Source organism: Lepisosteus oculatus, chromosome 9 (genome assembly GCF_040954835.1).
Source record: "Lepisosteus oculatus isolate fLepOcu1 chromosome 9, fLepOcu1.hap2, whole genome shotgun sequence".
Taxonomy (NCBI): domain Eukaryota; kingdom Metazoa; phylum Chordata; class Actinopteri; order Semionotiformes; family Lepisosteidae; genus Lepisosteus; species Lepisosteus oculatus.
The window spans coordinates 39,873,309-39,887,951 of NC_090704.1; the positions used below are offsets into that span (position 1 = coordinate 39,873,309).

General features: G+C 41.4%; 2 protein-coding genes across 9 annotated transcripts in view; one reads left to right on the top strand and one right to left on the bottom strand.

The window, feature by feature from the left end:
- LOC102685202 (arylsulfatase G) overlaps positions 1-2,678 on the bottom strand; it is a 20,015-nt gene extending 17,337 nt beyond the window's left edge. For all 3 annotated transcript variants that reach the window (XM_015356110.2, XM_015356109.2, XM_015356108.2), the window contains exon 1: positions 1,884-2,678. The gene's annotated coding sequence lies outside the window, so the exon portion shown is untranslated. The remainder of the gene's footprint in view (positions 1-1,883) is intronic.
- slc16a6b (solute carrier family 16 member 6b) overlaps positions 1-14,643 on the top strand; it is an 18,236-nt gene that overhangs the window by 102 nt on the left and 3,491 nt on the right. The window contains exons 1-5 of one of the 6 annotated variants that reach the window (XM_006635392.3): positions 2,796-3,171; positions 7,052-7,303; positions 10,117-10,260; positions 12,249-12,377; positions 13,637-14,512. In XM_006635392.3, the coding sequence (XP_006635455.1) occupies positions 7,066-7,303; positions 10,117-10,260; positions 12,249-12,377; positions 13,637-14,512 (1,387 nt within the window). In that variant the 5' untranslated portion in view covers positions 2,796-3,171; positions 7,052-7,065. Of the gene's footprint in view, positions 1-2,795; positions 3,172-3,260; positions 6,820-7,048; positions 7,304-10,116; positions 10,261-12,085; positions 12,378-13,636; positions 14,513-14,643 lie in introns of those variants that run through there. The other 5 variants (XM_015356105.2, XM_069194517.1, XM_069194518.1 and 2 more) reach the window with 5 other exon arrangements.

Consider the following 14,643-nt stretch of genomic DNA (forward strand, 5'->3'; position numbering starts at 1 on the left):
ACAGTAGCGTTGGAGCTTACATGTCAATTTATTCTTGTTTAATCCTGTAAATTAGGTTGTGTTTGTTTCACAGAATATGCACTGCAAGGATCTTTTGTGATATTTTTTTCCTGCATCTTACTGCATTTCTGTAAAACTGTCTGTCAAATGGCAAAATGGTTATTTTACACATGCAGCTGTGATAGTGGGCGGTACAGTGCGGTGGACCTGGGGAGCTGTGTGGAGTTTGCACGCTCTCCCTGTGTTCCTGTGGGTTTCCTCCCACAGTCCAAAGACATACAGGTACTGTAGGTTACATGGCTTTTGGGGTAATTGTCCCTGATGTGAGTGCGTGCATGTCTGTGTGAGTACATCATGTGCCCTGTAATAGTCTGGTATCCCATCCAGGGTCTATCCTGCCCTATGTCCGTTGCTTGCCAGGATTGGCTGTGGCTCCTCCCTCAAACCTGAATCGAATAAGGACCTTAGAAAATGGATGGATGTAAATATGTAATTCACCACTGGGTACACTGCAATACAAAACACAGGAATGCCCATTTTCTATAGGACATATACAGTAACTGCCAGAATTCCCATACTAGTATTACCGGCCTAAGTAAAAGCAACTGACTTTTTCCTTAATGAGTATTATTGCCACAAACTTCAGTTATTTTAACTGTCTAATCTCTCATTTCATCTATGTAAGGAAGTCTGCTTCCCAGTACTGGCATCATCCATCATACACCCTTCCCTCTGCTAAATTCAAAGGACAGGAAGGAGTGGACGCTTCTTAAGAAATCTCTGTTTACAACTCCGGTTGACAACCTGCATACTGAACCTTCCCTCTAGCTAACATGCTAACTCATCATGACTGCATCCTTTGAACTTGTCTCCTGAGGAAGTACTGTAGTACATGCGATACTGTTCATAATGTGGGTGTAAACGTTACTGTACGAAACTCGTTGTATATTTCTGATGGTACGATAATACTATGAAACAGGAATTTCAAACCCTGGTGTTGGAGAGCCATTGTCCTGCAGGATTTAGAGGTATCATAATATTTCATAAACAGGACATTTTCCACAACCTTTAAACCCTCTTTACGGCTTCTTCAATTCATATTTGTTGACCGTCAGTAAATACAAATTTAAAGGTTGACCATTTTTAAAATTACAAAGGATTCCTCAATACAACCAATAATACAACAAAAACAACAACAACATAATTTTGCAAGAATCAAAATTAAGGCTGATTTGAAACATGTTTAATATAGACCACCATCGTATTTAACGATACGATATATGTCTGATCAGTATAAATCCTTGCAGTTTTCGAATTGCACAAAAAACACTGTGGGCGATTCAGATGTACACAGAAACAAGAAACGCGAACCTTTATTTAAAGTACGTTGTAACACAGACTTCCCGTTCCTTCTTGCTACAATTTATTTACACAATCGTTGCTAAATGTTGTCTTTCACACACCAGCTTCCAGTTAAGGAGCTGTCCACCAGTGAAATTGCAAGATTGCATTAAGGAAACAACATCTGCTAAAATATCGAGCACGGCAAGTGCAAACATGGAACAGGTCAAGTAACAAACTGATAACTGCACAGAAGGGGGAAAATGTATCTTTTTATTAATACAGTACACGTCGATAAGCTTTTCGCCGAGGACTGGAGTGCGGACCATTCAAATCTAGTTTTGCAAAGGTGTTTATAAACCACGGAGACAATACATGACGTTAAAATATACCATCAGCAGCACACAAAGGCTCAGAATCGACTCTACGGCATATAAACGAAGAAATTCGTTATCAATATTTTTTACATGATCAACGGGGAGGGGTTTAAACCTCACTCGACGCATTTATTTACTTGTACAGTATCTCAAACTGGAACAAACCTGTTCTACCCGGACGACAGCTCACCGCCTCGCTCGTTCAAACATCAGGCACCGGCTTCCTCCTCCCACTCGCAATGCGCGTTCCCGGCCGCGCCACGCTGGGAAGAGTCGCCTTAGCTGTGTCTGACTGGAGATGTCTTGTGTAGCCGTTGTGGATAAGGCTGACCTACTTTCTCACAGGCCCCCTTTCTTCCCACAGGGCCATGTGTCAACGCTGCCCCAAAACAAACGCGTACACCCTTTCCTGCTGCACGGTGGAGGAAGTTCGGATTCGTGTTAATGGGAAAAACTCCCATTTGCTCTAGCCTAGAGGAGACACGTGTACAGTTTCTCATCGACTTAATTTGAAGGCATTTCAAACTGCACGCGAACTCCGACAAAGGGGATAATACAAATTACATTAATAAAAAAGGCGTTTTTTTTCCGAAACCTTGTACACCTCCACTTAAAACGTCAAATGAATAAACAGCGACTTGATATCATGAACACCACCAGCTTGCAGGTATTCTCATATGTTCCTCTTTAAGATAATAATTCAATAATTAGGTATAGTTCCCAGGCTTGTTTATCCGATATTACATTGGGTAGTTAGTCCGATACCACGACTTGTGCTAAACAGGGTCTGTGAAAACCTTGGTCTCTGTAAAGAGCCCACTGTGACTAAACATGGTTGCTGAACTAACAACAGGAACATTTTTAGCAGTCCCTGGTACTGATACTGCATTTTCTAGGTATTCGTTATTTCCCTACGCTGCTATATGAGATAATTTTGTTGTCTGTGGCATTAAACGGTGCTCCTGGCAGTGGAAATTCAGGTTTATGGTATGCGAATCGCAGGGGTGGCCGAACTGCGGGTTACACTGCGCTGTGGCGCACTGTGAACAGCGCTGCGCGCTCTGCGGAGACAGCATCACAGGCGCGCTCCCGCGCGTGTATGTTGGACCGGCTTGAGCCGGTATAAAAAGCTATGAAACAAGAGAGAAAACAGAAATTCGGGGACATTGAAGGGAAGCCAGACCACGGGGAGGTTAGGTTTATTATAAAGAAGAAAGGTGCAAGCTGGAAGAATAACTAAATGATTTTTTGGGGTGAAATTGCGGCATTTGGTAGTTTAAAACTAAAATCTCCAGAGCATCCTTATTTTTATTGGAAAGGAAGGGGTTAAAATTACTCCAGAATTGGGTAAAATGTTAACTTAATACAAGGCAGGGGCTGTATAAAGGCATTTTGGCTCACTGTGCACTTCGTTGCTAATTTTGAAGCCGCTTACCCTTTCTCTCCCGAAGAGGTAAGTTAAATGACTGAACGTTACTTCGATTCTGCGATATACAGAAAAAGAGATAAGAACTAAGGTTTCTTTTTCAATCTAATTCTTCCAATAAGGTTTTAGAATCACAGTTCTTATGAAAATGTCTGTATTTTTTTTTAGATTATTTTCTACGGAAGACGGGTTTGCAAAATGTGTGAAGCAAAAGTTCTTGAGGGGCACTGGCCACAGTACTTTCACCGAGAGGCTGTTTGGGGAGCCAAGCAGTTTACATTGTCATGGCTATTTCAGCGTATTTTACTAACGAAATGACAAGCCAAGTGCAGTTGCTATTTAGAAATAATGATGGGCTGAAAATGTTCAGAATTGTACTGGTGCGGAGCCGGCAGCTGTATGAGCAGACTCGGCGGTGCCGGTTGTGTTATAATTGTTTCGTCCCGCAGTGGCTGAGTGGCGCAACTTGCCGGAGTTTTGACATCATCAGCAGGACAGAGCAGCTTTGCCGCAGCAACGCGTTGCTGCATTTAGTCATTGAACCGGAGTGACTATAAACCGCAGACGTCAAATATTGCCTTTAAATATACTCATCTTTATACGAAAGAGGGATGATTTTAGAGGACCCGTCTATTGATTATCTTACTTGAGCCCTTTAACACTGCAATACCGAAAATGTTCGTGTTTTAACAGCGTGCAAGCCCTCTCGTCCCGCTGAATATAAAAGTGACCGCGTGGGGTGTGTTTTAAGGATTGCTATTGCATCACATGTAACACATTTCAGTTTCAGGATACTTGTTTTTTTTATTGAATCTACTGTATTAGTAAGATGCTATCACTTTTATTTTTCGCCAGCATATTTTCAGGGATTTTCATCACCAGTATGGTGATGAAAAAGGACAGTGATTCGTTCGTGTTGCCTAACGTGGCCTTTTATTAACTTATTTTGATGTACACATTACAACAATCTTTACGAAGAAACACCTTCGTATATTAACGAAATATTATTATCCTGTTCATTTGATTCAATCTGAAATTTGGTATTGTGTAACGTAAATTTGTTGGCTCCATAATTGAATATCTGGTCATTAACAATGTGTAGGAAATGAGTTGCAAATAAGTTTTTACACTTAAAAATTATGTGGCCGGTCTTTTCAGCAAGCAGGGAGGGTAATCGATTAATGCTTGTGATTGATGATTTTTATTTACTGTAATGAATTCGTGCAATTATAAAACGTTCAATTTAATTGGAAGGTATCTGCTGTATGAACTCAATACATTCCATTGTTCAGCTTTGCTCGACACGTGTCTGTCGCATTAAGTACTGGCCACCTGGGGGCGCCACTTTCGCTTCATGTGACCAGCAAGCCAAGCGCCACTTTACCTGTACAGGGGATCCGTAACTAACGATTCCTTGTAGTGCCTGTTCTTAAACTATGAGTCGGGTCCAGACTGAATTGTGAACGCCATTCCCATAGAGGCAGCTGTCTACCTGTGTTTTTCCTTTGTCACCTTTTTTTTTTTTAAACCACACGAGGTTGTTGGGTGGAATGGTCTATCCCCATTTCTCTTTGGTATTCGGGCTTGTGCGGGACCAGCTCTCTAGAGGGTGTCAGAAAGACAGAACTGTGGGATGCTGGAGCCCTTGGGAGTGAGAGGAAAGATGTGGCTTGAGAAGGCAGTGAGCTGTTCTTGTGTGTCCTTTGCTTACGTGTCTCACAGTATGGGTAAATTCACCTGTAGGAGGGTATAAAGTGGTGCCCCCCACCCCCCCTCGCACCCTGTGGCAAAACTGGAGTGCATTCTCTGCTTATGAATAGACTCTAAAAGCAACTAATAGTCTGTTCCCTTCACTTCCATTACTGTAAGGTATACCCTTTGTCTCTTTTAAGAGCTGAGAAAGACTGTTTTACTTCAGCCATTGTGACAAAGGAGGAAATAAGGGAATTAGTGATATGAAAAACTGTTGTCAGGATTGGAGAAGAGCCCTGATTTACATATTACAGTACAGCCCTAGGCGTAGGCTGCTTGAGAATTGGAGAAACTTGAATACTCCTGTCTATAACGCAGGTTGTGCCGTAATTTGGGGAAAGGGAGCTTGGTTACATCAAATAAAGCAGTTTAAATGGGACGATTGTGGAGGTATTCTTAGCCCCTTCTTTGAATAGCCTCTGGCATGCTCCCTGCCTTTTTTTGCAAGATGCTATGTTCTGAATAAAGTCTTTTTTCACATTAACATAACACTGTCACAGCCCATTAATACAAATATATGACAGCAGAATTTCTTCCATTCTTGTCCCCTGGCTAAATATGAATTTAGCTCATGTATAATGTTCTCATATAGTTTTCTGCTAATTAGAAAACTGGTGCTCTGATGCATTTTTAAATAGAGTAGACTGTAATAAGTGACTTGGTTTTTCAAATAATAATGATCTGAATGGAGATTGGAATGTGCCATTTAAGACTTTGAAAAATAATAGATAAATTATGAATGAAGCTTTATACTACTTATACACATTTTCAAAAAATGGCCAGTATACTCCATTGTTCTGTGAGGTTTTCTTCTTTTTTTGTCAGTGTATCTCTCTAAATAGTCCTAACAGGTCTGAAAAAACTTTAAATGCACCAAAATGCTAACTTGCAATCCAGGGTCTCCTTCAATTTCTGCAATTTTCATTAGTTACATGACACATATTCACAGATCAAAATAAAAAAATAGTGCGTGGGGTTTCTTAGCATTATCTGTTGGTCAGAGCCATTCCTTGAACCACAAGAAACAGAACTCAGAAATTTTCATAACAGCTTCAATTTTTATGAGACATTTCAGTTGATCACATTACTCACATTCCCAAAAAATGGAACATTTGTTTTCCCTGATATCCTGATACAGGTACTTTGATATAATTGAAGTCTTTGGCTTGACAGAGTTTAGCTCTGGAGAAAACCTGCTGTACTACAGAACTGGTATGCAAGTACAGGAATTCATGTTTTCTAGGAAGTCAATCTTTCTGCTGCTTGTGACAAATTGTAGGTTACATCATCTGCCTGTGTTCTGTAATACAATTGTGGAGCTTACTACTTGGAGAAGGTTTTATGAAACTGCTCCAGGGGCAACTTACTGCTCTATAGAAGCCATACTGCAAATGGACACTTTTATGTGAGCAAGCCATTTTGTGACACATGCTTGTGGTGACTTGCTGGGTAAAAGGCTCCAGAACACTGCATTGTTAGATAATAGCTCTTTCACTGCATAACCTCACCTTACCCTTTGTGCTCAGCACTAATGGCTTTTACTCAAACTGGCAGGTCTGGACTGCAGTAGCTCCAGGAAAACAGATAGATCACTGTGCTGCAGCAGGCCCTCACAAGCTGGGCACTTTTTGATTTTTACATAGCTTTGCGTTTGGAACATATACTTATATGATTGATGCCATTGGAAAAAGCAAAGAAACACTTGAATTGCCTTCAGTATAGAAATGCAGGGCAGTGACAAAGCTGGATATGAAATCGTAGCCATGGTTCTATAATAGTTGGATATACCTGTATACCCTTGGTTTATCTAGTAACAAGACAAGTAGATAGATCATTCTTTACTAGGAACAAGTAATAGATTTATTCCATGCTGAAAAAAAGAAGAAAGAGAACACAACGTTTCGGCCGTGGAGCCTTCTTCAGGTGTGATTTCTATCATTCTTTACTATACTTGTTACAGAAAAGACAAAAGATGTTAGGAATGTGGGATAGGACAGAGCACAGCCGACCACTGTAGTGTTAAAAAATGTTGAAGAAGTAGGAATTCTGAGAGATTAGAAATGATGTGGGTTTTTTTTCCGTATGGAAATCTGTTTTGATCCTTTTTGAAGCACCTTCAGTTTGCCCTGTTCTTTGTGTCTTCTTCCCCCAGCAGTTGAAGAGCCAAGCATGACGGGGTGGATAAACAAAGTGAAGGTGGGCATGGGGACCCAAGTGTACTCTGAGGTCCCTGATGGAGGCTGGGGCTGGGTGGTGGCGGTGGCCTTCTTCATCGTGGAGGTCTTCACCTACGGTGTGATCAAGAGCTTCGGGATCTTCCTTCAGGACATCATGAGCCACTTCAACGAGTCAAACAGCCGGGTGTCCTGGGTCATCTCCATCTGCGTCTTCGTCATGACCTTCACAGGTGAGTCACCAAGTAACTAAAGACTCTTTTCCAAAATAAGCTCCGGGTGCAAGGAAATCTTCGTGATCATCAGAGCATGTTGGCTTCAGTACCTGAAGTTCATCAACTGGACCACAGTATGTCTGCTATTTCCAGAGGAAGATGAGTTCATTATTTGTTTTAGATGAACACAAAATTGCTTTTGTGCTCTTTATAGGTCAGTGAGTCTCCCCACCTTAAGGACCAGCAGTCTTTGCATGCATTAATTACATTTAAAATGTATTGGCACTAGGGGATCGTGGGTGGAGCAGGAATACATCTTATTACTTGAGCTGAGTGGATTGGTGAATCATTCTATCCTGTTATCCTGTAATCTTTCAGTGATTCAGTGCGGTCCTTGAACATACATGTGATGTTTAATTGTCTTAAATAGTGCAGTTCGACCCAATGATCTTGGTAAAGCTTAGTGTGAAACCTGAACAGAAACAAGAACTAAAATGTATTGAACGTTGTGCAGTTTATTTACATGATTCAAGCTTATAAGAATACACAGGGGTTTGTCCTACAAGGGAACCTGATTCTTTGCATGACCACAAGTACACCCTCACTGTCCCTAGTAAGCTGATCTAAGTCAGACAAGAGCCTTGCTGATCTCACCCAAGGCACACAAAGTGCTTTTCAGGGTCATTCACGTTTAAAAAGACATAAGCACTCAGACCAGCTGACTGTGGTGAATCCTTTTCTCTTCAGTCTAACAGTAATGCCAGCTGAATCATGTGGGAAACGCTGACTACATAAGCCAAAGTTTCCCAGAGTTAGCGTCAGGACAGTAGAGAATTGAAAAGCCTCCATCATCGATGACACCATACACCCAGTGTAGGTGGAACAGCTAGAAGAGTTATCAGGCATGCATGTCATCTCTTCCCTGGTATGAGCTTCCTTTTGCTTTAATTTAAACAAGAAGAACAGTTTGCCTTTCCAGAAGTTTGTCTGTTCTTGGCTTTGTTTCCTTCCATCCGCATCCAAACATTCAACACATTTTTAGATTTCCCTTAAAATACTTTAGAAGGTTTTGGACATTGGGTGTTAGACTATAAGTAAGACCATCAGTCCTGCGAAGAAGAGACACGTTTTAAGATGCCAAAGCCAATTGTTTGTAATTTTCACAGTGCAGTTTTCACAACGTGTTACAGAACAGCGACATCTAGGGTTTTTCACAGTCAATGTGAAAACAGGAGTGTCTCTTAGAAATAATTGATCTCCATAGAGCATATTCATGCTGCCAGGCAACAGCTACAATGTTTTTACACAGCCACTGTGCACAATCAGTCACCCTGCAGAAATAAATAGCTCAAAGCAAAACATGGTTCTTTGGCTAAATTACACTCAGACCACTTTCCAGGAAAAATCCAGTACGCTTTGGAGATATGTGTACGTATACTTTAAAATGTACAAACAGCTAAACTTATTTAATATATATAAGAAAGTTCCAAATGTTTTACAATCCATCAAGCCTTACCAGTGGATTTTGGTCATACAGCTTTTTGAAACAAATAACCAATTAAAAAAATAATAAAAATAACAAACTCTATAAAATAGAGTTTTTCACATTCTCAGTGTGAGTAAATCTGAGGGTTGCACTTACTTCATTAAGCTTGGAAAGCTTATAATTTCTTTACATTTAGCAGATTCCTTTCTAGACCCTTATTTCTTGGGACCAACAGGTCAGCATTTGACTATGGAGCTTGTTCACAGCTGTCATTACTTCCTGTTGCCAAAGATGAACTTTCTTATGGTGGCAGCCATAGCAACCAAGGGATTAGAAGAGGACGTCCCACTTCCTCTTCCTGGAGCCCGGTGTTCTACATCAGACACCAGTTTAAACTAGTTTTCTTGTGAAATTTGGAGCCATTCCCATGTTCTGCCTTAAAGGTCACGGCTGATGTCATTTCTTGGTCAGCACGTGCTAGCAGGCTGTATCTACTGCCAGCAAGCAGCCAGCAGAGATACAGCTGTGTTTTTTTAGAGAATTTCCCTTGAATGACTCCCGAGTTCCAGGACAAAATTATACCTGTAGCTTGGAAACAAATTTTAAATGTTCAGACATGATGGGTTGTGTGGGAAGTGTTTAAAAAAACACTGCCAAGAGACTTAAAACTTACAGGATTGGTCTAACCTGTTGTTTGGTTATTTATTTGAGCCATCATTTGTTTCACTGCAGATCTTCACAGCAGTCCAAGTCTGAAGTCTTGACTTCTTGAATACAGGTCACTTCCTGTGAAGTGTTGCAGGAATTAGAATCGAACTAGGAGTCCTGTCGGCGCCAATATACAAAGAAAGACTAGACGAAACTGTCAGGACTGCTAATAAGCTAGAGGGCCCAGTTTGAGCTGCAAGGGTCTTCCTTCAGCATTTTTCTTTGTCAAGATTGTTTGAGTAATCACAGCTTTAACAAAAAACATCATGTTCTATCATGTCTCAGTATTTCAGTTCTTTTCATAATAGTACTTAAGGAAGGATATCTGATAATCTTAAGTTCTTCGAAATGTCATAGATGATGCTTTTACTTTAATTGTATCCTGGTGAGTAAAACTGTAATGCAAGTAGGAAGTATAGTATAAACCCTCATACTTACATACAAGCAGTTTTAAAAGAACTGTGCAAAGGCTATTGTATTTTAATACTGATCGTTTTGGGAAGATGACCATGAAGGCTGTTTATGTGTCTACTTCTAGCTTTCTTATGGCAGTGAGTTCCTACTGTGTTAGAATGGGTCTAACAGAAGTCTAATAAGTCTATGAAAGAGTCTAAATTGAAGTGTCTTGTGCCTACAGCTCCCCTCTCCTCTGTAATGAGCAATCGTTTTGGATATCGGCCAGTTGTCATGCTGGGAGGATTTCTCATCAGCCTGGGCACGATTGCAGCTGCTTTCACCAACTCCATTGTGGAGATGTACATCGCAGTAGGAATCATTTCAGGTAAATAGACTGGGATGCCCAACCCTACTGTAGTGGGACCATATTATGTTAGACAGGCAGCAATCTCAAATGAAATCATCAACTTCATCAATAAATTGTGGGCTGGGTGGATATATTAGAACATAGAGAGAGGTTCTGGATGATAGGCAAATACTCCAGGCAGTATGTTTTCAATCTCTGTTACTCACTCGATCAGCCTCTGTGGTCTGTACATTGCAATGGCTTTAACTCACAAACAGACCAATTGGTCACAAAAGGCTAACTTTGACATAATCTGTTGTAGCATTACAGCAGATCTCTGAGTGATAAACTTAAACTGATTCCCATGTTTTGCAGGACTAACTAATGATCAAGTCTTCAGTCTCAAACACATTTACAGGTTCCATGGCAGCCATGTAAGGGAGATGCAGTGGCTCTAAAGGCTCTTGATGAATATTTTTGCTTAAATAACCCCTGGGTAGGGGAAGAGCATATGAATGAAACGGCACATCTATGATGGAACAGATTTACCAGCAAATGTGCTCCAAGTGTAATGTGCACCATTTCTGCATAGAACAAATAATTAAAAAGCAACCAACAACGTTTTGAAAAAAAAACAGACAACCTTAAACGTCTTGAATTCCATTATCAGCATTGCTTATTATTATTATTGGGAAGTTTGAAAATGTTTTCTTGTCATTAAATTTGGTGCAAATTACTCTTTTTTGTAGATCACTATTCATTTGAATCCCTTTTAATATAAATAATGATGCATTTTGTGCACTAAAAATAGTATGCATTGACATGGCTGTAAATAATTCTTTTTCAGAGTCCTGCTTAAATAACATACAACTTTTGTTTTTTTCAAAGGCGACAAACAACAGGAATGGGAAAGGACTATCTTTTCCCCCTTAATACTTGGGAATGAGCGCCTTAAAATTTATTTCTAAAAAAGCCATTGATTAGACATGAGTGAAGAAAGTTGTAGATGGTTCAGACCACACTGAAGAGGCACATTGTCAATTCTTGATCTGCCCAGTACTTCTGGGAAGTCCAAGTGTGACAGAGAATGTGTTAGAGTAAGCAGATGTCTTTTAATTGCCTGCCAGGGAGATCAAATGGGATGATCAATATCTGAAAGTCATTTAAAGCTCAAAAGATTAAGAGTAATTTTACAGGGTATAGATTTTTTTACCTGCCATTAGCTTGATCTGGAGGAGATTGAGGATTCATGTATTAGAAAAGGAGGAGCTGACAAAGCATCCTGGGGATTCTCAGTGGTCTGGGTCTACATGTGCATAGCACCAGCTTAGAATATTGGTGGACAGACCCAGATATAGATGAGAACATCTAACACCTACTAAAGTCGCTTTCTAATTTGAAGAAAAGTTGCCTTATATGAATGTCTTTCATGGGAATCCTAGCAGTGCTGTGGGCTGATTTTGTTTGGCAGCTGTCTTTTCTGAATGTATTGATTTGTGGATATCACTTACTATCAATCAAAAAACGTAACCTGCATGCACATGAATTAACTCCTTGCGGCCAGTACCCAGAGGTCTGGGTGGATACATACCAAGACATTGGTTTTAAAGCCGCAAGTTTTAACTGTTAAAAAATATGCTAAAACGAAGCCTAATTTAAAAGAATAAGACCTGTCTCCTCAATCCTGTACTGTTCATTTTGTTCTTTTTTAATAGCCTCTTTGGAGTTTGCAGTTACAATGCATTGCACTGCTAGATTTTCCAGGAATCTGATTTTTTGTTTCCTCCAATGGCTAATTCCTAACAACAGACTTTTCTTGTTTTTTTTTCTTTTTTTGTCTCCTTTTAATATAATTCTCTTTCAGGGTTTGTTCGCCTGTACTGGGAAGCAGCCCCACAGCCCAAGGTTACAGCCCCAGTGTGATCCTGTGTTCCTGTGTAGAGACATGTTAGCGATAAAGTAGATGCGCTGCCTGCCTGCCTGCCGGCGCAGTGGCTGTCACCTTGCTCTCTCATGTCTGTTTACAGGCCTGGGATACTGCCTCACCTTCCTGCCCACCGTCACCATTCTCTCCCAGTACTTCACAAAGCGCCGCTCCCTCGTTACAGCAGTCGCGTCCACCGGAGAGTCATTCTCCGTGTTTGCGTTCGCTCCAGGTGAGACCAGCTCTCCGGCACTGCTAGAGACTCAGCACAGGGGGAAGTCCTACAAATAAGTACTGCGCTACTCCTACATGTAAATAAGGGTGTACATGTGATGCCTGTTAGTCATCTTCATGAATTTATAAAAAAACAGTTCTGAAAATTGAGGTCATATGGGGGTAGGCACAGGAGCGCAGTGGTTAGCAGTTCGTGTGGGTTTCCTCTGGGTGCTCCAGTTTCCTCCCGTGGTCCCAGATCATGCTGGTAGGTTGTCTTCCTGGAAACTGGCCCAGGTGTGAGAGTGTGTGTGATTGTGTCTGTGTGTGTTCTAGGATGGACTGGCATCCCATCCAGAGTGTATCCTGCCTTGCTTCCGTTTCTTCCTGGGATAGGCTCCTGACTTTCTTTTCTCTACGTTTTTCTGCATGACTTGTTTCTAGCTTTATACCTCTGTGTACCCGGCCGTATACATGGGTGCTCTCTATGTCAGAACTGTAAATGAGCATTTACAATATGTTCTCAAATAACCATTTGTTAAATTAAGGTTTTATTCTTTCTTTTATCTATTATATAAAATGATCTGATCATCGAAATGGTGTTTTATAAGGATAGTTTCTGAGAGACTTTCTAACTGAAGTATTTTCATATATATATATGCAATTTGATACATTTGCACCAGTGGTTTAAATATCTCTGTTATCTTAAATGGCAATAAGGAGTACAAGCACTGTCACATTTTGAGATGTGTGCTCCAAGAATTGTCTCAGTAGACCCATCTACTGTATATATAATAGCTATGTTAAAAGGTATAAGCACATTCTAGAGCTTTTCTTTGTGGTTCTCAAACCTTTTCCTGTAACAGTTAAAGGAGTCTACATATATTTGCTTTTGTCCCGTTGTCGTCGGATACAACAATTTTGTCTTCATGCATACCATACAAACAGAATGTTAGCAAAACACTTACAGTCATTACCGTTGCCACCCTTTGTTTGATCCAGTTATTAAACTCATACATTTAATTAAGTATTATTTATTAAAATATTCATAGTTTTCCAAAGTTTACTATATGTTGATTCATCCTAGGAAGCAGTGTTCAATTTTCACATGACACAACATCTTTCAAATGCCTAGACCTCTCTTTAAGTATGTATCCTCAGAGTCACCTGTGGTTTAATAATACTCGAATATTATATAAAAAGTTAGAGAATAGAGAGCAGTATGTTTTTAGGATGTGCTTTGGATTTTGTTTAACTCAGTTCCCTGTGGGTTTTCAGCCTTTACCGCCTTGAAAGACCAGATAGGCTGGCGTTACTGTCTGGTAGTGATTGGAGCCTTACAGTCCAGCATCATCCTCTGTGGGCTGCTGCTGCGACCAATTACCATTAAGCCTAAGCCTGTGGAGGAAGAGGAGTCCAAGGACCCCACAGTAAAGCAGATGGAGATGGAGTACATGCTGGAAAATGAGAACACCCGGTCCTCCATCGGCTCTGTGGACTCTGGTGTCCAGTCCTTATCTACCTCACGGACTGATCTGGCCGGGAGCCAGAAATCAGGGGGCCTGGAGGTGCAGGGGAAGAAGGTGGAGCTGGACGAGGAAGCGAAGGGGATGCTTCCTGAGACCCCAGTGCTAGTGAAGCAGGAGGAGACCGAGCAGCCGAAGCCCCCTCAAGCCAAGCTGCTGGACTTCGCCGTGCTGAAGGACTGCAGCTTCATCTTCTACGCTCTGTTTGGGCTCTTCGCCACGCTGGGCTTCTTCGCCCCCCAGCTGTACGTCATCGAGCTGAGTGTGAGCAGGGGCATCGAGAGGGAGCAGGCTGCCTACATGCTGTGTGCCATGGCCGTGGCGGAGATCTTCGGCCGGATCTCCATAGGCTGGGTCCTCAACAAGAGGCCCATCCGCAAGATTTACATCCTGCTGATCTGCGTGGTGCTGCTGGCCCTTGTGCTGCTGATCTTCACCTTCGTAACTGACTTCTGGGGACTGATGATCTGCTGTATGCTCTATGGCTTTCTACTGGGTACTGTGGCATCCACCCACATCCCCATGCTGGCAGAGGACGATGTGGTGGGCATTGACCGTATGCCCTCAGCTGTAGGGGTCTATGTCTTCATCCAGAGCTTCGCAGGGCTGGCAGGTCCACCCCTGGGAGGTAAGAGCCCAGATATCAGCTTGCTTTTCTTGTTTCTCGAGTACGTGTTCCTCAGAATACCCCCAGCATTGAGGAAAAATGTAAAAATAATCAGAAGATTGAATTCACAGGAAAGATAATATACATTTCCA